This window comes from Condylura cristata, unplaced genomic scaffold (assembly GCF_000260355.1).
Source record: "Condylura cristata isolate star-nosed mole 26May11 unplaced genomic scaffold, ConCri1.0 scaffold00009, whole genome shotgun sequence".
Taxonomy (NCBI): Eukaryota; Metazoa; Chordata; class Mammalia; order Eulipotyphla; family Talpidae; genus Condylura; species Condylura cristata.
This window is the reverse complement of record NW_004567110.1, coordinates 13,572,272-13,597,917: the sequence shown is the minus strand read 5'-3', so window position 1 is coordinate 13,597,917 and position 25,646 is coordinate 13,572,272. Positions and strand designations below refer to the sequence as shown.

The 25,646-nt window shown below is 39.4% G+C and overlaps 1 protein-coding gene across 3 annotated transcripts in view; it reads left to right on the top strand.

Moving 5' to 3' along the window:
* Window positions 1–25,646, top strand: part of COL14A1 (collagen, type XIV, alpha 1) — a 154,082-nt gene that overhangs the window by 56,177 nt on the left and 72,259 nt on the right. For all 3 annotated transcript variants that reach the window (XM_012723034.1, XM_012723033.1, XM_012723035.1), the window contains exons 20-28: window positions 6,488–6,617; window positions 8,136–8,258; window positions 11,283–11,432; window positions 13,969–14,085; window positions 18,894–19,040; window positions 22,577–22,633; window positions 24,159–24,298; window positions 24,851–24,974; window positions 25,136–25,279. In XM_012723034.1, the coding sequence (XP_012578488.1) occupies window positions 6,488–6,617; window positions 8,136–8,258; window positions 11,283–11,432; window positions 13,969–14,085; window positions 18,894–19,040; window positions 22,577–22,633; window positions 24,159–24,298; window positions 24,851–24,974; window positions 25,136–25,279 (1,132 nt within the window). The remainder of the gene's footprint in view (window positions 1–6,487; window positions 6,618–8,135; window positions 8,259–11,282; window positions 11,433–13,968; window positions 14,086–18,893; window positions 19,041–22,576; window positions 22,634–24,158; window positions 24,299–24,850; window positions 24,975–25,135; window positions 25,280–25,646) is intronic.

The following is a 25,646-nucleotide window of genomic DNA, read 5'->3' as shown; positions in this document are numbered from 1 at the left end:
GTGCCTTGACAACTGTTAGGCATCAAGGTTGGGCCATAAAAAGGTCATTATATGCTTGTGTGTGTGCATATATCATAAAAAACATAAATTATACATTTTATTAAAAGCTATATTCATTTTAACTTTTTAAAAAAGATTTATTTATGCATGAAAGAACTGGGGAACAGGCCAGAGGTGTGGGGGATGAGAGGATTCTCCAGAGACAGAGTGGGAAGCAAAACAAGCGGAATGAAATAAACTGTTGAGGGGTGGGACAGGAGAGGTCCACTGTGCCATGTGGGTCACCTCACTGGCCAGGGACTGAACTAATACTGCAGTGGTTGCAGATAGCTTAACAATGTTGTGCTTAACCCCATGTGCCACCAGGGAGGGCCTGTGGTAAAAATTTTAACATACAAATATGTAGACATACATAAACATGTGTGTGTAAATATGTCTAATGCTGCTTTTGCCTTCAGGAATCTGTTTTTCTTTCTTTTCTTTTTTTTAAAGTAGATCATACACAGAAGGTGTTTATATAGCTCAAGTGTTCCTAATGAAATACCATCCATTCACAGAGCTATATATATTTATTTTACGGACATCCCATCATTTTGAGCAGGTTAATAATCAATTTTAACTTATCTCAATCATGAGCATCTCACTTCAAGAATGTAGAATTTTATATGTTGAGTTTTCTTTAAGTCATTTCATCTCTATTTCTGTTTTTCTAGATGGGAAATCTGGATACATGCTTAAAATCACGTCCTTCCTGTATTTTCTTAATTTCCAACGTATCTTCCCTTTTCATCTAGAACCTGAAAGTGGTTTCATAGGCATGTTTCCTATTCAGAACAGATAGTTCCAGTTTGGGGCCAAAAGAAAATTTTCTTTTAGTCATGGGTTATGAATATGCCCCAGTTCACTTTGCTATTTGCGTATCTCACCCTGAAATGCCTCCAAATTTATCATTGCTCAAGAATAACATTATTATCCTTCTTTCCTCCCCCCTTACTTGCAAAGCCTGCAATGAAATTTTAATTTGCATGTTTACAGGAATAATTTTTTGAGCCCCAAATTCCCTGCAGAAAATGTTCTTTATTTCAGGCTGGTGGAGGAGTCAGAATAGACAGTGATAACCTTGAGAAACTGGAAGGCCCACGATGGTGGTCTTGGTTAATGTGGAAAGTTAATGGACACTTAGACAAAAGAGGTTAAGTTACAGGCTTGCACTATATATTTCAAGTAATTCGTGATGAAGACATTCAAATAAATTTTAAAGTAGGTTTAGGAATAGTAACTAAAAATGTAATTTATATGTGTTCTTTCTCTTGTCCTTGTTTTTTAACTTAGCTCCCTTAAAATAAAAACTTCCCAGAATAAGAGTTTTGTTTTCAGGTTTTACTTTTTCACTCTTTCCAAGAAGCACATTAAGTTTCCTGGTAAATTATTCCTGCTAATTTGGAAAGAGTAACAATTTAATCTCATGCATGCAGTTGCTAGCTATCCAAGGTAAAATAATAATAATATTGACTTTGGGTTGTCTCTTGATAATTTTCCTCTTGCTAGTTTCTTTCACTTCACACTGTTTATTTGGAAACACTTGGAAACGTACATGAAGGAAAAAAAGATCAAAAGTCTTAAACACACATGTGCCCTAGTTAAATAAACTCTTAATAAAAATGAAAAAGAATGATAAATTTGGTAGTGATTATTGTGCAGAGGTGTTTTTGCCTTTAGAGGAAGCTACTAGTGAATTCTAATTAATTTGTACACACTAACTTACAGGTACTTTTCAGGCATGCCACTGAGGATTAACTGAGAATTTATATCTCAGTGTTTCTATAAAGTGTTACCACTATGAAAATGTAATATTATTATCCGGATGGATCAAGATTTAGATTATGAAACTAAGGTAAAATAGGTAGTTGCAGATTTATATCAAAATCTGCAGTGATACCTTTCTAACCTCAAATCCCAGTAAATATCTTAAAATAGCAATACATGGCAGAGAAAGACAGATGGCTAAAATATGTTACAAAATAAGATAAGAGGGGCCTCCCTGGTGGCACAACAGCTTAAAGAGCAGCTAGGTGTAGCCTTTTCAGCATGAGTTTGATCCCCAGCCAGGGAAGAGACCCACATGGCACAGCAGAATTCTCCTGTCTTGCCCTCTGCACCCCTCAGCAGTGTACTTCATCAGTCTGCCTATTCTGCTCCCCTCGCTGTCTCTGGTGACTCCTCTCCCATCCTCTGCCCCCCATACCTCTTCTGGCTTGTACCTCAGTTCTTCTATGTAAAAAAAAAGAAAAAAGAAAAAGATTGGAAATGTGTCCAGATAAGAAGAAAGCCTTTCACTCTGTCTCCAAATCTCTGTTAATTGTAAAAGCTGATTAAATGTACACAAAGAAATAATTAGACAGAGTATTGCAGTTGAAGAGTCATGTATGTATCTAACACTATCAACGAAAGTCAGGCTTTAATAGATATAAGTTAAGTTTACTTACAAGTTGAGGTAAGGGAAGCATTTATATTTTTTCAAAGAGTAATCAAACCTCCCAAATATTCTTTTTTTTTTAACCCTGTCCTTCAATTCTTTTTATTATTATTTTTGTTAATTTATTTTTATATCATTCTTCATTTTGTGCCTTTTCCCATCTCAGTTGTAATTCCCGTGTGCCATCACCATAGTCCTGTGCACCTTTCCCACCTCAGTTTTGATCCCATTCCCCACTCCATCTCTGTAAAATATCTCTGGTATAGAGTTAGCTGTTTTTCGTTATTACAACTGATCTCCCATCCCCCTGGTCCCTTACTCTCCTGCTATGAGTGAAACCATCCAGTATTTTTCCTTTTCTTTCTGGCTATTTCACTAAGCGTGATCCCTTCCAGCTCCATCCATGTTGCTGCAAAAGGCATGGGTTTATTATTTTTTGATTGCGGAATAATATTCCATTGTGTATATGTACCACATCTTTTTAATCCAGTCATCTACTTTTGGGCATTTGGGTTGATTCTACGTCTTCCCTACTGTAAAAAGAGCATCAATAAACACGGGGTGTGCAGGTGTCATTTTGAATCAGTTTTTGTGTAAACCTACCAAATATTTTCTTTTTTAAATATTTTTTTAAAGATTTATTTATTTATGCAGCCAGAACTGGGGTACAGACCAGAGGTGCAGGTGTGGTGAAAGGATTCATCAGAGACAGAGTGGGGAGCAGAACAGGCGGTACACTGCTGTTCTGAATGTAATGAGTAATGAAGTACACTGCTGAGGGGAGCAGCGGACGGACCAGGAGAGATCTGCCGTGCCATGTGGGTCACCTCCAGGGCAGGGATCGAACCCATGCGGAAGTGGCTCTAGCTTCTCAGTGCTGTGCTCTAACCCGCTGTGCCACTAGGGAGGGCCCACCAAATATTTTCAATAAAAATATCCCTGGTGGCGCAGCGGGTTAAAGTGCAGCACTGAGAAGTTAAAGCCACTTCCGCATGAGTTTGATTCTGCCTGCCCCGGAGGTGACCACATGGCGTGGCAGACCTCTCCTGACCCGCCCGCTGCTCCCCTCAGCAGTGTACTTCGTCGATCTGCCTGTTCTGCTCCCCACTCTGTCTCTGGCGAGGCCTCTCACCACCCCCGAGCCTCTGGCCTATACCCGAGTTCTGTATGCACAAATAAATAAATCTTTAAAAAAAAATCTTTTGAACACCTAGAACATTAGAACTAGCTCTCAAATATTTCAACTGTGAGTTACAGAAGAGTGAAATGACATTGCCTGAATTTTGTTTTTACAGACACACGTTTTTATTGTAATAGGTTGATCAGGATTCCAGGCTTTTCAGGACATTAGCTGTCAGAATCCATAACTATGACTTGAAGTCCTAGCAGCAAGACATGTTCTAGAGCAGGGCGATTCAAAGTGTGGCTTAGTCTCCTACTACAGAAATTCAGATGTTAAGATTCAGCTTCTAGAAACATTGGTAGCACATTGACATTTCTGCCATACCCAAGAACAGATAATTTTTTCTAGCAATTTTGTTAAATTGCATTTTATAAAATTAATGTCTTCGACAGAGTGGGTTTAAAGAAATTGATCTCAGAATTTCACCACATGGCATGAGAATCACAATCTAGAAACAGAACTTTTGATACAGGACACAATCAGAAGCAGGAAATCCTCTTTCTACTGAGGAAATAGCTTGCTGGAAGGGATCCAGGCTGCTCTGAGGAGTTGTGAGCGATAATGGAGCCAGACATGAAGTTGCATCTCAGAAAATATTGAAAACATGAAGTTTGCTAGCTAGATTTGCATTTCATTTAGCCGTGAACATCTTTGATAGAATTGCTTTATAAACACAATCACCATCTGCTAAGACCTGTAGCATCTGTTTTCAGTAGGAACCTACCTTTCCCCTGCTTTGTGTAAACAGTAGAGCCAAGCAGAAGAAACTTGGCATGAAAGAGACTTGCATTTTCTCCTTGGGAATAAGGCTAAAAAGGATACATTGCTTGAAAGTCATGCAGGCATGTGGAGAGGTGGGCGACGGGTAAAACAAAGTTTCTCTTGTCAGTCACCTAGGAAATGAATTTTTAGTATAGCGTCTTTGCTCAATAGCTCTGTGGGCCTCAATTTCCCCATCTATAAAATGAGTGTAGCGATACTCTTAGAATTCTTAGAGTAGTACCTGGCACATAATAACACTGGGCAAATGACGGCTATTATTATAAACCACAGCAAGCATTTCCTGGGAATGAGTCCTCCAAAGTGGTGCAATTGCTTTTCAGTGCTCCATGGGCTAAAATTGGTTGATCCCAAGGTCATGTACTTCTCAGCTGGAGAGATAAAATATTTAAGGAGCATCGACCTGGGTGGTTCACTAGACAGACAACTTGGAAGGAGTGTCCAGGCTCTGTGCCACAGACAAGTTATATTGAAAAGAAACACCCTGAAAGAAGCTATTGATAGAGTTCATATAAGTCAGGACAACTACATTCTTCCTTTACATGTTCTTAGTGTCCAGGCTCTCCAGTGCACTCTAGAATGAAACAGCAGTGCCCATTAAAAGCCTTGCCCCTGAGGGAAGTGCACGGGACTATGGTGATGGCACACGGGTGACTTGGTGCTGGGAAGCCCATGGGGACTACAACTGAGATGGAAAAAGGCACAAAATGATGTAAAAATAAATTATTATTTTACTTCAAAAAATAAGTGAAAATAAAGCTAATGTAACAGAACAAATAAATAAAAAGTCTCCCCCCCACCACCTCCCTGCAGGACCATATCAATACAGCCCTGCATCTTTCAGTGTCATTTTATAAGAGGAGCAAAATTATGTGAATCCAATATAAAATCATCTAATTCATACTTCCTAAATAAATAAATGAATAAATGAATAAATAAATAAATAAATATAGTTTTAAAAAATATATCGCACCATCCTTTAATTTTGTACAATATCTGATTTCCACACACACACACACACACACACATATATTTAAAAGCGTGGCTTTTAGAGTTTAGAAATATCTTTGCAACAGCTCCTTCTGGGTTCATCTCAAGGCTTTCGAGGGCTTCTTTCATGATTTATTGTTTCCTACCCTTATCCAGACGGACACGGCACAGCCCTTTACCTCCTGGCATGTTATCCAGCCCTTGAGCTGAAAAGCAACTAGTTCCAGCTGTCTCAGTCTTGTGACTCCTCAAACACACTTGGGTCAGTTCTGACACCCTTGCATTTTTCCAGCCGTGATTAAGCGCTTTAAACGGCCCAGGACATGCCAGTATCTTAGTGCTGGCCCACAGGCAGAGGTTTGTGGTTTGAGCTTGGAAACGTGGCTTCCCTGGTCTGTAGATTCTTCTAGGGATGCCAGGGTTGGAACTGATGCTTGTGTGGTGTCTACCCCACCTCAGTGTTTCATTTTTTGCTAACTTAAGAGGCCAAGTGATGGTGATTTCAGATTGAGGAAGACATCTCCTTGGAGAAATAAAAAGATCGCGACATTTCTTGGTGTTGCTGCTGAATATGTTTTGACTCAGAAAATTTGTGTTTAATGTGTGGTTCTGTTGTTTTTGGCTAGCATATGTCCTTTTCAAAAGTGCTGGGATTAGTTTCTCTGAAAGAGTGAGGAGTGGAAAGCTGAATTTTCAAGAGGATACTTAAGTAGAATATAAATGTTAAACAGGCTGGGTTATAGAAGGGACACGCCTAAGTGATAAACACCTGCTTTCCAAATAAAAGATTATTCTCTCTTCTGGATACTTTACAAGTGCTGAGACGATGATGAGAAAATATACTCTCCTGAGTCTAGAATGCTTCAAACTTAATCCTGCATTAGTGATTATAAATGAAGGGGTGTTGAGTGGAGAATTTCTGAAATAAATGCTTTTGCATGAATGCTCTTTTTCCTCATCACTCTCCAAGCACATCTTGCTTCTGGTTATTTCAGAGTGCCAACAGTCTTGGTCCTTTACTAATTACTAAAACCACAGTCCTTTGCTTTTCTGCTCAGGTTATGGTGCCTGGGAGCCAGAACCATCTCCTTCTAAAGCCTCTGCTTTCGAACACTGAATACAAAGTCACAGTGACTCCCATCTATGATGACGGAGAAGGCGTCAGTGTCTCAGCGCCTGGAAAAACCTGTGAGTGAAATTTTCTCGCTGAAGATAGTAAAGAACTGAAAATGCTTGTTCCTGTAACACACCCTGAAAACCACACAGAAGTGGGGTGGGAACACAAGGATACGTGGAGACCGAAGATCTGTGTTTGCGTCCTGTCTTCACACATACAAGCTATGTGACTTGGGGCAAATTGCTTGCCTGCCCTGGGCTTCAGTTTTCTTGTCTGTTAAAGCTTAAAAAAATGCATCTACCCTCCAACATCTTATTCACCCCAAGTCCTGTTGATTCTCCCAAATGCCTTCTACATTCCTGTCCACTTTCTCTTCATCTAAGTGCTCTGCACCTATTTGTGTTCTGAGTTGGTTTTGAGCCATGTTTTTTAACACTCTAATGTTCCATAATTTAATGTGAATCCTGTCCCTGTGGGGAGTGGATCTGAAAGGTGGGGTGGGGAGAGAGGAAAAAGGAGATGAAAGGCAAATCTCTACATCCCTGCAGGTCCACTGCCAACCTTTATTGGTTAAAAGTTAGCTTACTTTGTACAATTAAAAATGATTTAAAGACTATTACCATAGAAATAGGGCTTAAACCTCATTATAGGCATACCATTCATTACGTATAACAATATCTACATAGTAAACTTATTGCCAAATGTTAATGGATGGTCTTCTTGTTTTAAACAATGGTCAAAACAACTAAATTTTCTCAAGAACAAAATGAGATTGATAATAATACCCATCAATATGCATAATCGCTTACAAAGATCTTCCAAATACATAGTTGTGATGCTTTGAAAAAAATGACAAGTGAGAGGCCTCCCAGGTGGCACAGGGGTTAAAATCTCAGCACTGTCAAACTATCTCCAGCCACCGAGGCTTGAGTTTGACTCCCAGCCAGGGAGCTGACCCACATGGTGCAGCAGACTTCTCCTGTTTCTCCTGCTGCCCCCCTCAACAGTGTCTTTCAGTAGATCTGCCTATTCTGCTGCCCACTATGTCTCTGGTGAATCCTCTCATTCCATGCACATCTGGCCTACACTCCAGCTCTTGGTTGCATAAATAAGTAAAATAAATCTTTAAAAACAGAAAAAGAAAAAATTGACAAATGATAACATAAAATTCTAAATAATGTCAGCAGTATGAAGATGAGAACCAGCTAAGTGGTGAGCAACTTACCTGTGAGAATCAACATCATCACCACTGTGGTCATCGCCTGGACGTTGCTATATGCTCACACTTTGATAGTGGGACCCAGAGGCACCCAGGCAGAAAATTTTAATAAATCCTATTCAGTTTAGTTTCATTCAAATGAACCAAAGAAAAAGGAACCAAAAATCATCGAAAGAACAAAAAAGTCACCACAATTATTCCCTATGTATAAAATATTTGAAACAACCAAAGACTCTCAGTCTTCCTGTTACATGTTTTAGTGCATTTGTAAAAGTGTTTACCAATATGGAAAGACAGCTGAGATTTTGTTAGTGCAGTTCAAAAAGATGGCTGTCGCATAAGCCTCTGTTTTTCCTTTCCCCCAACTCAGTGCCACCCTCTGGTCCTCAAAACTTACGGGTCTCTGAAGAATGGTATAACCGGCTGCGCATTACTTGGGACCCCCCACCCTCCCCTGTGAAGGGTTACAGGATCGTCTATAAACCTGTCAGTGGTAAGTAACGCTTTTTAAAAATATGCCACCCTGGGCCTCGCTGGTGGCACAAGGGGTTAAGTGCAGCACTATGAAGCTATCCACAGCCACTGCAGCACCAGTTTGATCCCCAGCCAGGGAAATGACCCACGTGGTGAAGCAGACCTCTCCTGTCTTACCTGCTGATCCCCTCAGCACTGTATTTCATTAGATCTGCCTGTTCTGCTCCCCAGTCTGTCTCTGGTGAATATTCTAAACCCTTACACCTCAGGCCTACATCCCAGTTCTTATATGCATAAATAAATAAATTATGTCTTTTAAAAAAATGCAGCATGACTAGGGATCTAGTCTTTTAAGATAAATTATTTTTTGTCTTGACATCCTTTGGTTTTAAGAATTGGGAAGAATTTCTTAACTGTTTTGAAAGAAAAGCTTTATTAGTATGGTCAACATGAGGATAGGTTTGATCAGAATGAGAAAATTAGAACCCCCCCCCATAAAAAAAAGTGGGCACATTGGTAAACAAAACAGTCACACACCCAGGTAAAGAACTGCCTAAAGAATACTCTTGACTCAGCCCTCTCTGGTGGTGCAGCGGGTTAAAGCACTGCACTAAGAAGCTTAAGCCACTTCCGCATGAGTTCGATCCCCGCCTGCCCTGGAGGAGATCCACATGGTGCGGCAGACTTCTCCTGACCCGCCCGCTGCTCCCCTCAGCAGTGTACTTCGTCGATCTGCCTGTTCTGCTCCCCACTCTGTCCCTGGTGAATCCTCTCACCCTCCGCTTCTCTGACCTGTACCCCAGTTCTGTATGAATAAATAAATAAATTTTTAAAAATGAGATAAGATTTAAAAAAAAAAAGAAAAGAATACTCTTGACTCCATAGGAATAGGAAGCTTCTTTGACTCAGTGCCTATGTAGAGATATGTCATGTTCTCATTATTTAAAATCTCGATTTTGTAATTCTTCCACCTCTTACTAATATCAATTGGATGAGGGGGAAATTTCCTTTACTAACTTCTCTGTCCCATCATTTTGAAACTCTGTTGGGTAGAAAATCCATCAAAGTCCTAAGATTATGATCTAAGGATTTTCTATCAACTTTTTAGCCAACTTGATCAGGAGACCCCTCTCGTCTACTTCCCACATCGTTATTTCCTGAAGGCAGGAGACTCACCCCACTAGGGGCAGTTGCCTCCTTGGCCATGTTCCATGGTCAAGGCCAGTGGAGAGGAGTCATGTACATCACCCCCTGGGATAGTGCATTTCCTGACTCTTAGCCCTTCATGAAGCTTAAAGAGGAGGTTAACAGGGGCACTATAAGACTAGTAAACAACTATCTGCCCTCAAAAGCTGTTAGTCTCACTCTGTTTTCTAAGATGTCACAAAACTCTTTATATCACTTTTCAGCCTTCTCTACCATGTACCATTATCTGTTGACTCTTTCCAGGTCCATGCAACTAAAATATTCCCACCTCCATGCTTCATCTTTGGGAAGCATGAGAATGAAATGGCAAGGTAGATGATGGTGGCGCTAGGATACTCCAGACTGATTTCTTGAGACCCATCACCATTTATGGGGTCTCCTGCTTAGGTCTAAGGCCTGTGTTAATTTGTAAGAGTGTCTTTCAAAATTTGTTCTTTGGCCCATCTTATATTTATCAAAATTTTCTAGGGGGAAATAGCTTTGTTTTTTATCTCAGTAATTTTTGAATTGGCACAGTTTTGCCGCCCAACAAACATATTTTTGATTGTCTTCACTTGCTATTGGCATCTACTGGGGACAGTTAAGTGTCCTACAATTTACAGTCCAATCCCCTCCCCCATCCCAGTGCTCCAGATTGAAAAATTTTCCAGTTCAAATGTCAACAATACCAAGGTTAAGAAATCCTGTCTTAGGCCAAGTTGGAGAATTGTCTATCATTATTTGCCTTGAGAGTTTCAGGGTAGGGATGTGCTACTGAGGTAACACATATCTAAATACACAAATATTTAAATATATTGTTGGAAAGAGAGCTTTGAGTAATTAAATTACTAAATTAATTAGTATTCAGGAACTTGTTGCTGCTTCAAAGTTCTTAGAGAAGGAACACAAGAGAAAAAAGTAGGAGGAAAATAAATCTGTATAGGACTTAGCAAGGAATTTTTTTTTTTAAAGATTTATTTATTTACTCATACAGAACTGGGGTACAAGCCAGAGATGCAGTGGGTGAGAGGATTCACCAGGAATAGAGTGGGGAGCAGAGCAGGCAGAAGTACACTGAGGGGAGCAGCAGGTGGGTCAGGAGAGGTCTGCCACGCCATGTGGTCACCTCCGGGGCAGGCGGGAATCGAACTCATGCGGAATTGGCATAAGCTTCTTAGTGCTGTGCTTTAACCTGCTGCACCACCAGGGAGTGCCGCAAGGAATTTTTTTAATGATGCTAAATCAAAAACTCCACTGGTTTGACATGGAGGAGCAAATGTGAAAACTTGAAGAAGCCAGCTGTTCAAGAGCTTTGGGATAAGCATCATCTGACATGATGGTGGGAGATTTATGGGGGCCGCACCTGAGGGGAGAAAACAAATACTGTACAAGTGTGAGCCATGATATGAGAACATATAAATTTTTAAAAAAATCATTAAAGGAGAACTAACCATGGTGGCATGAGTGTTGGCTCCCATGCATGACAAGGTACAACATACATAGAATTTGCTGCCATTTACATGCTTGCTGGGGACCAACTCAGTGTCTGGGAAAGGTTAATTGTGATGACTTCTTTGATTTGGCGAGTGCCTGGTAGCCTTTAGCCACATAGTGTCTCTTGGTGAAAGCCCCACAATAAGGAGGATGGTGGATTATGAACTGAACCAGAGGTTCAGTGAGTAAGCACCAGAGGTAAAACTGTCTGAGGAGAGGACTAGACCCCTAAAATAACCTGGTGGTCAGGTATGGAGATGTTGGGTTCAGATCCCAGCCCTGCCCTTGCCTTCTGTATATGAGTACAGTTGGCTTCAGATTCTCCATATTTGGTTGTAACTGAAATATACACTTTCTCCTTTAGTGGCTGGCCAGACTCTGGAAACTTTCGTGGGAGCTGACATTAACACCATTCTTATCACCAACCTCCTCAGTGGGATGGACTACAATGTGAAAATATTTGCCTCCCAAGCCTCAGGCTTCAGTGATGCTCTGACAGGAGTGGTGAAAACAAGTAAGATTGATGTCCTGTGTGTGATTCTGCTGTCTTATTCTCACTGTAACTCAGTCCCTGCTTCAGTTTGGCTGTTGGGACTTTTTCCCTCTGCGTCTCCCTTTCTGAATCATGTTCCATGGAAAGAAAGCTATGCTCCTTCCTCAGAGCTCAGAGTCCTGGTTGGCAGGCGGTAGGTCAGCATCACGCATCCAAATGGACCAGGTGGTGGTACATGGGATTCCTTCCTGGAAAGCCTTTTTGGGGCATTTTTCAAGTTAGATGGAATTTTCCAAGCAGCCTGTCATCTGACATGGCCAACAAAATTCAGAGTGGACTACTGGGAAGTTTGCTTTTTCTCATAGCCTTTGCCCTATGACTTACACACACACACACACACACACACACACACACACACACGACCACAGGCCATCTATAATATATGCATGTACCACTCCAAGGACTCACTTCATTACCTTTTCATGGTTTCCATGACCTGGCACACCATCTGGGACTTTCCTTGGGCATGTACCACTTCCAGCTACCCAGGCACTATGTAATGTTTTCCACACTCCAGCCTGTATGTTCCATCTTGTTGACATTTGCTTTAACTTCCCACCATCTGCTTAGTAGATTTAAGTCAACTTACAGACTTTTTAAATAGTTAAAAGATTAAATAGTTCTTACATACTTCTTAAAATCCATAGAATTACTCAAAACAAACAAACAAAAATCAATATTTTTAACACCTATTAAAGATAAGGCCTGCATGATACATACATGCAAATGGCTGGGCAGTGTGCTCACTGCAACCCTCCTGAGAGCTGTGGCGAGAATACATGCACCACATTTGAGGATGACAATCAGGCTGTGATTAAAGAATAAACCTTATCCCTGCTACCTAATAGCTGTAGCCTGCAGCATGTCACTCAACTTCTCTCAACTCTAAAATGAAGATAATGGAGCCTCCCTGGTGGCATAAGGGACTATGTCTCAGCAATATGACGCTATCATCAACCACTGCAGCATGAGTTTGATCCCCGGCCAGGGAGACCCACATGGTACAGCAGACCTCTCCTGTCTTGTCTGCTGCTCCCCTCAGCCATGTGTTTCAGTCATTTTGCCTGTTCTGCTCCCCACTCTGTCTTTGGTGAATCCTCTCACCCCCTACACCTCTGGCCTGCATCCCAGCTCTTGTAGGCATAAATAAGTAAGTCTTGGGTGGAAAATAAAATTAAAATAATAACAGACATTTATGGGCTGATGGTGATGATTAGGGAGCTGACACAAAGAGAGTCCCCCCTGTAGCAGACACCCACAAATCCCCATCGGTCATTGTGACTTTTGCATTTGTTCTATATCACCATCTCATCCTTCATCAAATATGTGATACACAAGATCATACAAGAATTGAGCATGTTAGACCTAACCCCTAGTCTCTCCTATATGGTCACCTTCTTTTATACAGGGCCAATCCTTTCATTAGAAAGGATTTTCTAATTTTCTTTCATGAAATATCCCGAGACCATAGAGGCTACTTGCTGAATCAACATAATCTCCAAAGAAAGTCTATCTTCAGACCTGGAAAGCTGTTAACTTGTGGTTCTAGTCTCATTCTTGTCTGTTATGGAGACACTGTTCTCAACTCTACCATGGTCTCCAATTGATTCCCTGGTATGCCTCTACAACAGTGACCCTTAGTCCTTCCTGGGGGACCCCACAGGACCCCTGTGCTTTTCCCCACCCACCATGGTCTGTGTTCTTCAGCTCACCTTCATTATCTTCTCTAGATTGTCCTTTTTGTCTGTCATTGTTTTCTGTCTGTGATTGTCTTATTGGCCTCTTTTCTTCTTACTCAGTCTCCAGTTTCTTTTCTCTGCTCCTTCCATCCTCTGTTCCATCCTTCTTTTACCTTTCATAAATAAGTTAAGGGCCCTCCCTGTTGGTGCAACTGTTAAAGCACAGCACTATGAAGTTGTCTGCAGTCACTGCAGCACAAGTTCAATCCCTGACCAGGTAGGTGACCCACATGGTGTGGCAGACCTCTCCTGTATCACCCGCTGCTCCCCTCAGCAGTGTCCTTTATCAATCTGCCTGTTCTCCTCCCCACTCTGTCTCTTGGTGAATCCTCTCTCCCCCCCTGCACCTCTGGCCTATACCTCAGTTCTTTATGAATAAATAAATAAATTTGTAGTAATAAATAAACAAATAGCTGAATATTTTAAGTACAGTTTTAAAAGCCTGAGAGTATTTGAACTGTTTATATTCTTGTCCTTAAAGTAAACAATTAAGTGGACTTATTTGTTCTCTTTCCTCCCAAACAAAATGAAACTTTTCACAATGGCAAATAAATCAATGCATGATAGATGATTTCATGAAAGTACTTTTTCAAGTCATAGAATAGTTCTTTCGTGCACTAATTTAACATGGGTTGGTGGCTTGCCCATCTCTCTATATGAGACTTTGAGCCAGACTTGTGTCATGTTAAAGTTCAGACATAGGGACATTTGTGTCACAGCCTACAATATGACACAGTCATGTTTCTCTTTTCTCACAGTGTTTCTGGGTGTGACCAGTCTTCAAGCAGACCAGATTCAGATGACCAGCTTGTGTGCCCAGTGGCAGGTGCAGCGCCACGCCACTGCTTACAGAGTGGTCATTGAATCCCTCCAGGGTAAGTGCAACCGGCCACCTGTGTCTTTGCCAAGCACTCCTGCATTTAGCTCTGTGCAGATCACTGCCAACAAAGGCACAATGTGACACAAGGGCTCTCTTCTTGAGGAGGCAGCGCAGTGTGTGAAGCATGCAAGGTATGGAGTCAGATGACTGGCTAAGCCAATTATTTGACTTTCGAAGTCCTATTTTCTCATTGGTGAATGGATGTAACCATAGGGCTTGTGGCTTCTGGACTGTAACAGATCCTAATGGACAGCTTTGAAAAGATGTGTTAGGGGGAGAGAATGTGGAGCTCGCAGGAGGGAAAGATGTGGAACTATTTCAACTTATACATTATCACTTAAAGTTTAGGCTTTCCACTTTGGAGTGGGGGAGATGAGGTTGCGTTTCCTTAACTTAACAGAGGAATGCGGTCTCTTTCCTTATCACTGCTTTTGAAGCACTTTAGTGAGAGGCTTGATTTTTCCATGGGCAGATGAGTTCCTGTCACTGCCATTTCCACACTAATCTCTCCCTTTGCTGCTTTATGCTGCCTCTACAGAGAATTCAGTCTTTCCATCTGTGTGTGTGTGGGGGGGGTGGGAGGTGCTGGAGGCAAACTGGACCCCATTTCTCCATGTGATGGAGTGACCTGTTTCTTAATACATCACCCAAAGTCTACTTCTTGACAGGTAACTTTTTTCCCAGTTAAAAAAAAAAACATATTTCCCATAGGCGGGGTGTGGGGGCCGTGGGGGTGTCTGAGATGAAGTCAGTGGAGAGGCTTGGACTCTAACCACACTGCTGTCAACTTTTTCTCTGGATTTCACTCAAGCCAAGAGAAAGGATTCTAAATGACTCTTTCAAGGCTTTCATCTGAGGTAATACCTACAAATTTCCAAGGGTTTTTGTGGTTAGATTGTAGAATGCAAGTTTCTTTGTAAGTGACATAAAAAGGGACTTATTCGAGAGATCAATGTATTGAGTAATATAATATGCTGAGGAGTTCAAAATTATGTGCCTCTAAATCTAGGTCCCTCTAAATCTAGATCCTCCAGCACTGTCATTGAGATGAAGTCTTTCTTTGTTCATATCTGCTCTTTTCTGCCTTTGTGGTGCCAGCATCTGTGGATTGTTCCCTGTCAGATCTGGAGTTACATCTTTACAGATTACAGCTTAATCAGATTCATTAAAAAAAGAGAGAGAGAACTTTCTGTGTCTCAGTAATCTCAACACAAACACAGATACTGAGTCATATTAACCTGGTTTGGGTCAAATGCCTCTAATTCTGTCAATGAGGTCAAGAGCATGAAACAAACAGACTGGTTGGATCAAGTTACCTCCCTCCCTCTCTTGGGCAGAAGAGTTATTATTCAGTCCTTCCCAAATCATAAGGACCAACTGTGGGGCAGAACATATTCAAAGATGAGTTAAATGCAAGCCAAGCAAAAACAACAGATGTCCTCTACCATGTAAATATTATGGCATTTTTTATAGTCAAGAAATTACAAACATAAAAAAAAGTTTACCAGAGGGGTAAGGTCCTCTCAGGAGATACTGAAATAAAATCTGCTTTTGAGACAGTAACCCACTTGCTAGATTAAATTGTAGGCTTTTGGATAATTGTGGAAAGTCTAAAGTCAAGAGACTTTTGGTTGGTACTGGGCAACTGAGAACCTCATGGGAACATCTATTAGTTCCATGGATGCTCTGGAGTTCTGTTTCTCTCCAGCTGTTTTTGAGTTGACTTGGCATCTGAAGTCAAGTATAGTGTTTCCCTTCAAGTTCATATATTTATATATACCAATACATGGGTCCAAATCCTGAATTTCCTCTCTAGCCCCCATAACTTAATGAATTTCTTTCTTTCCTGTCTTAAAAAAAAAGGTTCCAAAGGATGCTCACCTCGTCTTCTGTCTTTAAGAGTTGAAATGTCAACTTTGCAATATCATCTCCATTAATAATGGTGTAGAATTGCACAACCTACCTTATGAAAGGCCAGACCCACCACCACCTTCCCCTCCAAAAATAAGATCAGATGAAATGAAACCTATTCCCAAGACTACACGTTTGAAGCAGCGATGTTATGATTGGAGGTCAGGGTAGTTGAGAGACCTAGGGAGTGGTCAATTTAAATCATGAAATTCCAATAAAATATCTTGGATGCTAGATAGTCTTTGCTTGTGGATCTCAGTAACTGCTGAATGAATGCACAAATAAGACAGAGTTTTGCCCCCTGTTCCAAAAACTAAATTAACTCCCTGCTTTTGGCACAAGGGTTTGAGGATATTAGTCATGATTTGATCAGTTGAAATGTAAGTCACAGTCATTAGACCTGAATCAGCCATGCCAAAAGCAACATGGATTACCCTCCCCCTGAATTCATGCAACCCGTTCTCATTAGTATTGGGAATCAGCTGATATGGTTTCCACTTATTTTGAAAGACCAACTCCAATTTTCCAAAGGTTTCTAGATTTTAAAACTACTGTTTCAGCACTAAACTCTGTTTATATTCTATTGTCAAGGGTCTATGAAGTGCATGCAGGCCATGAAAAATAAAGTAGTTGACAGAATAGCCCATCTCTAGAACTGACTTCTGGAGAGTTCTGGAAGCTTTTGTGGATAGAGAAAGCAAGGGCCCATTATTGGATTTAAGAAATACTTGTTTTACAGGGGGTGACAGAAGTTGCTTGAGGCTCCACAGGGTGGTTAAGGATCAGAAAGAGACAGCTATTGTGGGGTTCTGAAACTGGGTGCCACAGACTGAATGTGACTGTCAGGAAAGCAACACACAGAATTTACTAATGTTTTGTTGCTTGGTAGATGATAAAGTAACTATTGAAGTAGACTTTAATTCATTCTGAACAAATAAATCCTGAAGTTTATATTGTAAAGTTCACTTTGGGAACTCTTCAGTATTCACAAATGTAAAAATAAATGTAAATTCCATTTAATGGATGACTCACTGTATTTTAAAAAAATCAGGATTTGTCAATATACAAAATTTCAAATGACCTACATCATGTTTGTTTTGATACATTTATACTATAGGATGCAAACACAGTTTGACTATATATTAAATTACAGATTGAAATTCAATAGATACTATAATTTAAAAATAGGGAATAACACCTGGTCTGTTTATGTGTTTTCCATATTTTGTCTTAATTTAATAAGCTCCTCCACAAATAACACTAATCAGAAAACAATCCGTGTAACGTATTTAAGTGAGACCATTTTGCAACACTGGTTTCTAAATTCTTATAAACAGAGCTACATAAGGCTTTGATTAAGAGGATACACCAATGGCTCAGGTGAAGATCAATCTGGAAGGGGAGAGTTACATTATTGTAATGGCCATCATTGCATTATTGTAATGGCCATCATTCTCCCATTTAATCAATTGTCCACGTGTTAAAAAAAATCTACACTCTATGGCCATGAAAAATCCATGGGAAACTCCTTAGTCATCAAAGTCACAACAAAAGCAGCTGTGTCTGGTGGCGTGGAAGTGGGATAAGGACCCTCATCTGAGGCTTGACAATTTTTCCACGTTTTATTTATTTGCCACTAGTTTACATATCTGTGTATTTTGGGGAGTGCAATGTGCACACGCCTCCCTCTCCTTCTACCCAATCTCCAGTGCCACCCCCAGTCACCTCCCTACCCCCCCCCACACCCTCTGGTAACTATCTCATCTGGAAATTTGTAAATTTTTCCTAGAGTCTAAGAATTATTCTTGTTTGACAGTTTGTTTTCTTTGGTTATTTATATTCTGCAAATGAGTAAGACGCTCAGGTAATTGTCTGTCACTTCCTGATTTATTTCATTGAACACCATCACCTCAAGACCCACACATTTTGTCGGAAAGGTACTTGTTTCATGGGCGCTCAGCCCTTCCTTGCCAATGGTTTCATTGGATTAATTTATGTACTTCATGATACATTAATGGCAATGTAATTATTCTCTGAGGCTGGTTTCAGAGTTCTGAATTCAAATTCATTTCTGCTGCTTGCTGGGTAAGTTACTGCCTTTTCTGGTCTCAGTTTCTTGTCTTCAAACTGAGTATCAATATCATAAGGGTGAAAATCTTTACAATAGTGTCCGTCCCGTGATAACGTTCTCGTCATGTGTTGGCCATTGTTTTTTTTTTATTGTTTTCATTAAATATCAAGCACAGAACCTGGCCTTTAGTAAGTCCTCAGGAAATGATGAATATAATTAATTCAGCTTCCACAGACTTCGCCTAAGGAACAACTCTAATTACTCCAGGATGTGAAAATGAGGAAAGTGGGGGCTGTGGTGGAAGACTGTGGGGGCCTTGGTGGTGGGGCAATCTGAAGGCATGCATCTGAGGAGGTGTGACCCTAAAGTCAAATACAGTGTTGTAAAGCAATGCTGCCTTAATTAAAATAAATAAGTAAATTGGAAAAAGACTGATTCCCCAAATATTAAATACAGTTAGTAAAATCAGTATTTCTAATAATGCCAGGTAAAGTCTGGAAAATTGGATAAAAATGTGCCCACCTCCACATTTGCCCAAGAGATCAATGAGATGTGTACATCTGATTATGCACACTCAAACTTCATCATTCATTGAAGGGTTAACCCCAGAAGTCTTTTATTAGTGAGTCTCATTTTTGAATATATAAAATGTGGTTGTCAATTATAAAAAAAAAAATCAGTGGATGTGTTAGTTCTTCAGAAAATGATAGAATACCTCTGGAGTTTTCTGAGTAGGCAAAGAATATTCAGTCTTTTAGAGGCAAATAATTTACTATTTTTAAATGTTCATATATGCATGTTTTGTTGTATTTGTATTCTAGACACTCAAAAGCAGGAATCCACTTTGGGTGGAGGAGCAAACAGGCATTGCTTCTATGGACTTCAGCCTGATTCAGAATACAAAATCAGTGTTTATACAAAGCTCCAGGAGATTGAGGGACCCAGTGTGAGCATAATGGAAAAGACACGTGAGTCAACTGTGTTCTCTCCTGATTCCTGTCAAAAATATTATAGGCATTCTTCTTGAGGTCAAAGATCTTATTCCATTTAGAAAATTACTAGCTATGAATGCAAAGGAATATATGTAATATAAGTTTTGCTTCTCTCCTCCAGTCCCAGAATTCATTGCATATGATCCACTGATGTCATCTGCACGTTTTTTTTTTTTTTCCATTTTCCATATATGTTTCACAAGGGCCTGTAAGGCTACAGGATGGCATAGTGTTTGGAACAATATCCTATATTGTGAGTTATGGCCATAGGAACATTTGTGGTATGTGGAGTGTGAAGCGAAGTGTAAGGACTGGGTCCTGACATTAAAACAATGGCATGTAAGTACGGCCATGCGGGTGGGCATGGGGCCAAGATGTTCCAACTGGTTGACCTCAGAGTTATTGCCTGCTTCAGACACTCTTGCTCTTTTTCCAAGTTGGCTGCAGATCTGATGCACTGAGAGGAAAGCCAAAGTAGAAAATTAAAACAAAGGACTTTTTACATGTTCTAAGGAGCAAAGAGGGTGTCAGCTTCTTAGAATGGCTTTTAATTAAAGATTCCTGACCTAGAGGTCATGAGCTTTAGAATTACTTGAATTGTAGTTAATTTGGGGGTGACTAGTGTGCTTACTCATTATCTTGAACTTAAATTTGAAATCTCTGGAATCGGTGGTGGGCACTGGGCTGACCCCCACATTTAGAAAGTGCTGTTTCTTAGGTCTTTGAGTTGATCTAACACTTGCAGAAAGAAATCACCACCGTGTGACCTACAGAAATAGAAAATGACAGTGCAGTAAATTGACTCATCTTTTCTGAAATGCAGCCTTTATTTCATAAAACTGAAATATTCAACACTAAATTACACATGTGTTTACAGAACAAAAGTTCACCCATTTAAATAGCAGCTATCACTGCAGTCAAATTTTAAATATTTTCATCAACTCAAAGAGATCTTTAATGTTCTTTCACAGTCAATCCTTTTACCAACTCTCTGTCTGGGAAATCTTCCTTTTCATACACTTGCCTTTTCTGAACATTTCATATGAGTGGACACTAGGGATCATAGTCTTTTGTATCTGGTATCTATCACTTAGCATATGTTTCTGAAGTTAGTTCATGTTGTAGAATGTATCCATATTTTCATATTGCTGATTAGTATTCAGCTTGTGAATAGAGGGGAGCATTATTTTAGGTCCGTAGAGGGTTTCTGTTGAACAAGAATTAGAGTTAACAGACTCAATCGAGGCCTTCCCAAACATAGCTATCTTGAGTCATTCAACATCTCTGAGCTTCTTTTTGCTCACTAGTAAAGTCAAACCTATTCCCTTACCTCCATTGGTGATAGTGATGATCCAATACGAGAACCTGTTGAAAAGCTTTTCTATCTGTATCTTGTTCAATGCATCCTAGTTGTCATCATTATTGCTATCACCAACTGGTGGTGAAGGGGTAGGATCTCACAAGCAGACATGTTTCCTGTGGGCCAGACCTGTCATTTGAAAATCCAAATCATCTGATGTCTTTTTGTAACTTTACTTTGACTCTAGTTCAGCTCTCTAGAGCAATGTATAGCCATCTTCCCCGTGACCAACACCCCCAGCCCTGCACTTTTTAAAAAAAAAATAATATAATAATTTATTTTTACATTATTTTGTGCCTTTTTTCCATCTCAGTTGTAATCCCGTGCCAGCCCTGCACATTTTTAAAGACAGAGACCAACTATATGCCAGCGGAGATGCAAATGTGTTAAATACATTTCTGAGCTTAAAATATATTTACTTATTATTAAAATATACTTATTTAAGGAAATACATATATACACCTATGTCACCAGTTCATAGAGGTTCTCAACTAAGAGATTCTTTGTCCAGATGCTTTCCCCTAACATACTAATTTGACTGACACCTGATGCACAGATTTGGTGCTTGACTTATTGACAGAACTTTAGAATCTGTCTCAGTTTTCAACATTGAAGGAGATGCACACTTATAAAGATGACCCATGGCTTTTGATATTTTAAGACGAATAAATCTGCTTTAGAAGCATTTTATGGGACTTGCAAGCAAGTTTTACTATTCAGATTTATCACATTTTTTTTTAACTTTTGAAACTTATTAATTAAAGAAATTGCCTTTAAAAGATAAGTGATACATATGTACCTGTAGATGTATATTCATAATTATGCCACAGAGGGTATAAGATGCACTGTCATTTCCTTCCAACTTTTGTTTCCCTCCATCCTTCCTTCCCAGAGTACCCATTTGTGGCATTTTGATCTCCTTCAAGGAATCCCACCAGATGGAGAGGTAGAGAGAGAGAGAGATGTCAGTCTATAGCAGATACGCCTCTATAAAGGCATATTGCAGTATTTCATGTAGCTATAGCAAGTGGATAGAACTTTTTTGTGTTTGACAAATGGAATCCTACCATCATATTCTGTACTCGCTTCATTCCACACAGTAATTAATCTCACTTTTCTATATCAGTCATAATACTGTTACCTCATTCTCTTAAATGTAGAATCATTTCTATTCAAATAATTTAATTTTTATTCACTCAGAATTGGAAGAGACCTAAAATTCATGTCTTCCAACCTTTCTGCCAACAAAGGAATTCCCTTTACAACATTCCCGGCAGCTAGTCTTTGAGCTGAGTCCCTAGCTCCTTGGCACCTTCTGTCTGAGAGGCCAAATATCCCTCTTTAAATGGCTCTGAGTTTTTCCCTCCAATGAAAAAAGGATATACAAAGAATTTTCCCTATGTCTCTTACATTTATAGTGTTAAAAATAAAAGAAGTTAAGAAAATAATATTTAGGGTGTTTAATGAAGACATAACTTCTTAGTGCTTTGCCCTGCCAACTGATAAGACCTTTGCCTTGCTGATGGAACTATTCCGGGTCTTGCAAGCACACCTCGCTTTAGCATTTAAGTAGACTTCTAACCCCTCATCTTGCAGGTTGAACTGAGCTGATAAATCACAAGTTGCCAAAGTCCAGCTGCTTGGTCTTTAGAACCATTTTTTTTTCTCGATCTAGTCTAGTCTGAGCTGAAGAGGCCTGTATGAGTCCACTGGATACCACACCGGGGGATGCAGCCTGGGGGTCGATAGTTCCCACTGGACAAGGATTGATGGTTGCTCCTTAGTAATGCAGAATGGAAATGAAGTTTACTATATGTGAAAGCAGCCAGAGGCTGATCTGAAATGGGTTGGCGGGAGTCCTGCCTTAAATCAGCCTTAGAACCACTTTGTAGTTGACAGTATGTATTGATTCCTGCTGTGTAAACCGAATGGTGGCAAAATTACATTTCAAGTCTTTTGAGGGGAGGAGTGGATAGAGCCAATTTTCAAGTCAATGGCTGATTTATAGTAGTCACCAAATTCACTAAATTCTCACGAAAGACAATTGTTAAAGTCACTGACTTGTATGCGGTAGTATTTCTCCATGACGGGGACACCCTCTTTGCCATAGGTAAAATGACTAAGTGATGTTCTTTCTCCCTCTCCTTCACAGAATCACTTCCTACTCAACCGCCTACTTTTCCTCCAACCATTCCGCCAGCAAAGGAAGGTAACAGAATAATACAATGACGACATGATTTTAGGTTGAGGATTTTTGTGGGTTTAGGAGTTTTGTCAGGGTGATTTTAGATGGTAGGGATTTTGCAACCTGAAAACCATGTTCATTTTAGACTCTGTTTGTCCTGATTGTATTTAACTAGAATGCCTATAAATTTTTATTGTTAAAGTGATGCTGAATATTTACTAAAGTTAATAATAGAAAAAGTACAAAGAAGAAAATGAAAAACACAATTTCTTATACCAGAAGTAGATCCTTCATGTGTTTTGAAATTTATTTTTGGATTAATGATATAAATTTTTCATATTGAGTAGTTTCAAATAGATTTTGTTCTCATTTCAAAAATCAATCACAATCTTGACTTCATCTGTTTTTGGAAATAGAAAACCAATTTTCTTTTATAAGGTTATAATTAGCAGATATTGTGATTCCTTTTAGCTTAAATTGAAACCATAAATTTGTAAAACTTTATAAATCCTGAAACTCATTAGAATAACCTCACCAACCCCTATTGTCCCTTAATTAATATCTCATTGGGGGATGACTTATTTTACATTACAAATGGTTTTAAGGGAATTAAGTTGCACTATTAAAGTGCAAACCAAGTGAAGTTTTTTTTTTTTTTTAAAGAAAGGCATATTATCTCATAGTTATGCAACTGGCCTATGATTAAAAGACCCAGATTACTAAAAAATAAATAGTTTGTTGGATCATAAAACACTCAACCACAATGATTTACACTAATGAAGGGGAACTGAAGCATAGATAATCTGAAACAGCACTTTATACTAAAAATAGGGGGGGACTATTAAAATGGGGGTTATCAGTGGAGTAAGTTTTGGTTTTTGGTATGGTATGTTTTGTTTGTCTTACTGTTGGTGTTAGTAATACCAACTGATAATAGTTTCTCTGGGTTAGCATCAGTGTACATTTCTTGAACCTTATCAATGGTTGGTAGAAGAGCATAGAATTTTTGAGCAAGGCTGGAATTAACATTTGTTTATGTTTTTAGTTTAAACACATTTCAAGTTGAGGATTAATCTGTTTCCACTGTGTCACATTCTTTCCTTCTGAATGCATTAAATCTCCCTGAAGTTAACTTCCAAATCAGTAAAAAGAACACACGGTGCACAGAGTGATATTTGGAAATGAAGGAAAGTGATACTTTCTTTCTGGCCTGTAAATAGGGACTGTTTACTGATGTGCTCTCTCTAAATCATTTTAGTTCTATATTTTTCTATCCTTTCATTTCTAGTCTTTAGGACTGAGGTTGGTGAATTTTTTCTTCCCGAATTCTACATGTTTGATGGAAGCTTCTTAATCATTCAGAGCCTTAATAGGAGACACAAGATGGTCACAAAGTACATGAACTTGAGCTCTGAATATGAATCTTAAAAGATGTGTATCTTTCTGAAGGGGCAGAGCTCTAGTGAACAGAGAAATTATCCTTTGTTTTGTTGATTTAGTGATATGTTTTCACATTATCTCTGATTGAAAATTTATTCTGAATCTTCAGTATGCAAAACAGCCAAGGCAGATCTGGTGTTTATGGTAGATGGATCCTGGAGTATTGGAGATGACAATTTCAATAAGATCATTAACTTTCTGTATAGTACTGTGGGAGCACTGGACAAGATCGGCACAGACGGAACTCAAGTAAGCTAATTGATTGGTCATTAAATCATTCTACACATTGAAAGATTATCTCAAGCTATTACTATGGTTAAGAGTCAGATGCTATGGGCAAAGAACCATAAAGATTAGACCAAACATTAAATGAGAGAATACAGTATTTATTTATTTATTTTTAAAGATATATTTATTTATTCAGGCATACAAGAGCTAGGGTGTAGGCCAGAGGTGTGGGTAGGGTGCGTGGATTCACCAGAGACTGAGTGGGGAGCGGAACAGGCAGATCTACTGAAATACACTGCTGAGGGGAGCAGCAGGAGAGACAGGGGAGGTCTGCTGCACCGTGTGGGTCAGCTCCCTGGCCAGGATCGAACTCATGGCTACGGATAGCTTCATAGTGCTGAGACATAATTCCTTGTGCCACAAGGGAGACCCCTGTGTTAGATCTGTACTAAAGAATGTGGATTAGATTAAGGAAGAGATTAAAATTGTGGGTGATACTATGCTACTTTTTGTGTCCTCCCACACAGAGGAAATCTGCATATATGTAAAAATGAATACACACTCTTTCTCTAGGTTGCAATGGTTCAGTTCACTGATGATCCCAGAACAGAATTTAAACTAAATGCTTACAAAACCAAAGAGACTCTGCTTGATGCAATTAAACGTATTTCATACAAAGGAGGAAATACAAAAACAGGTAAGTCCAGAAAAGCCCAATTAAGACATGAAGTAGTTATTAGTAATTACCTATATTCCTATATTTTTCATTCATTTAAGAACCTCATTTTTACCCTTCCTTCTTAGCAAAATGAAAGAGAAGGGAATGAATTGAGCTAAACTGTTGCTTCCTTATTTCAGGAAGAGCCATCAAGCATGTTCGAGACACCTTGTTTACCCCAGAGTCAGGTACCAGAAGAGGCATTGCCAAAGTCATTGTGGTTATAACAGATGGGCGGTCACAAGATGATGTGAACCAAATCTCCAGAGAAATGCAATCAGAGGGTAAGTTTACAGAGGGAAAAAACAGTAGCTGGATTAGTATTTTTGTTTTGAAGAAGGCTACATTTGCGTTACTTCAATATTTTAAAATCTTTCTTAAGATTAACTTAGCAACGTGATTTAAAAAGAATACTTCCCAGGTTACAAGTCTGTCTTTTTTTTCCCCCAACTAAGTGTTTTTATGTTCATTTCTGCCCGAGTTTTCTTGGGTTTTGTTAGATCTATTAGTTTTGTTGTATTTTCTCTAAAATTTCTGTTATATATAGTGTACCCTGTATAAGAAACTTTATCAATTAAATACAATAACATACAAATGAACATTAAAGAATTTGATCATAGAAACTCCTCAGTCTTGTGCTATGTAAAATGG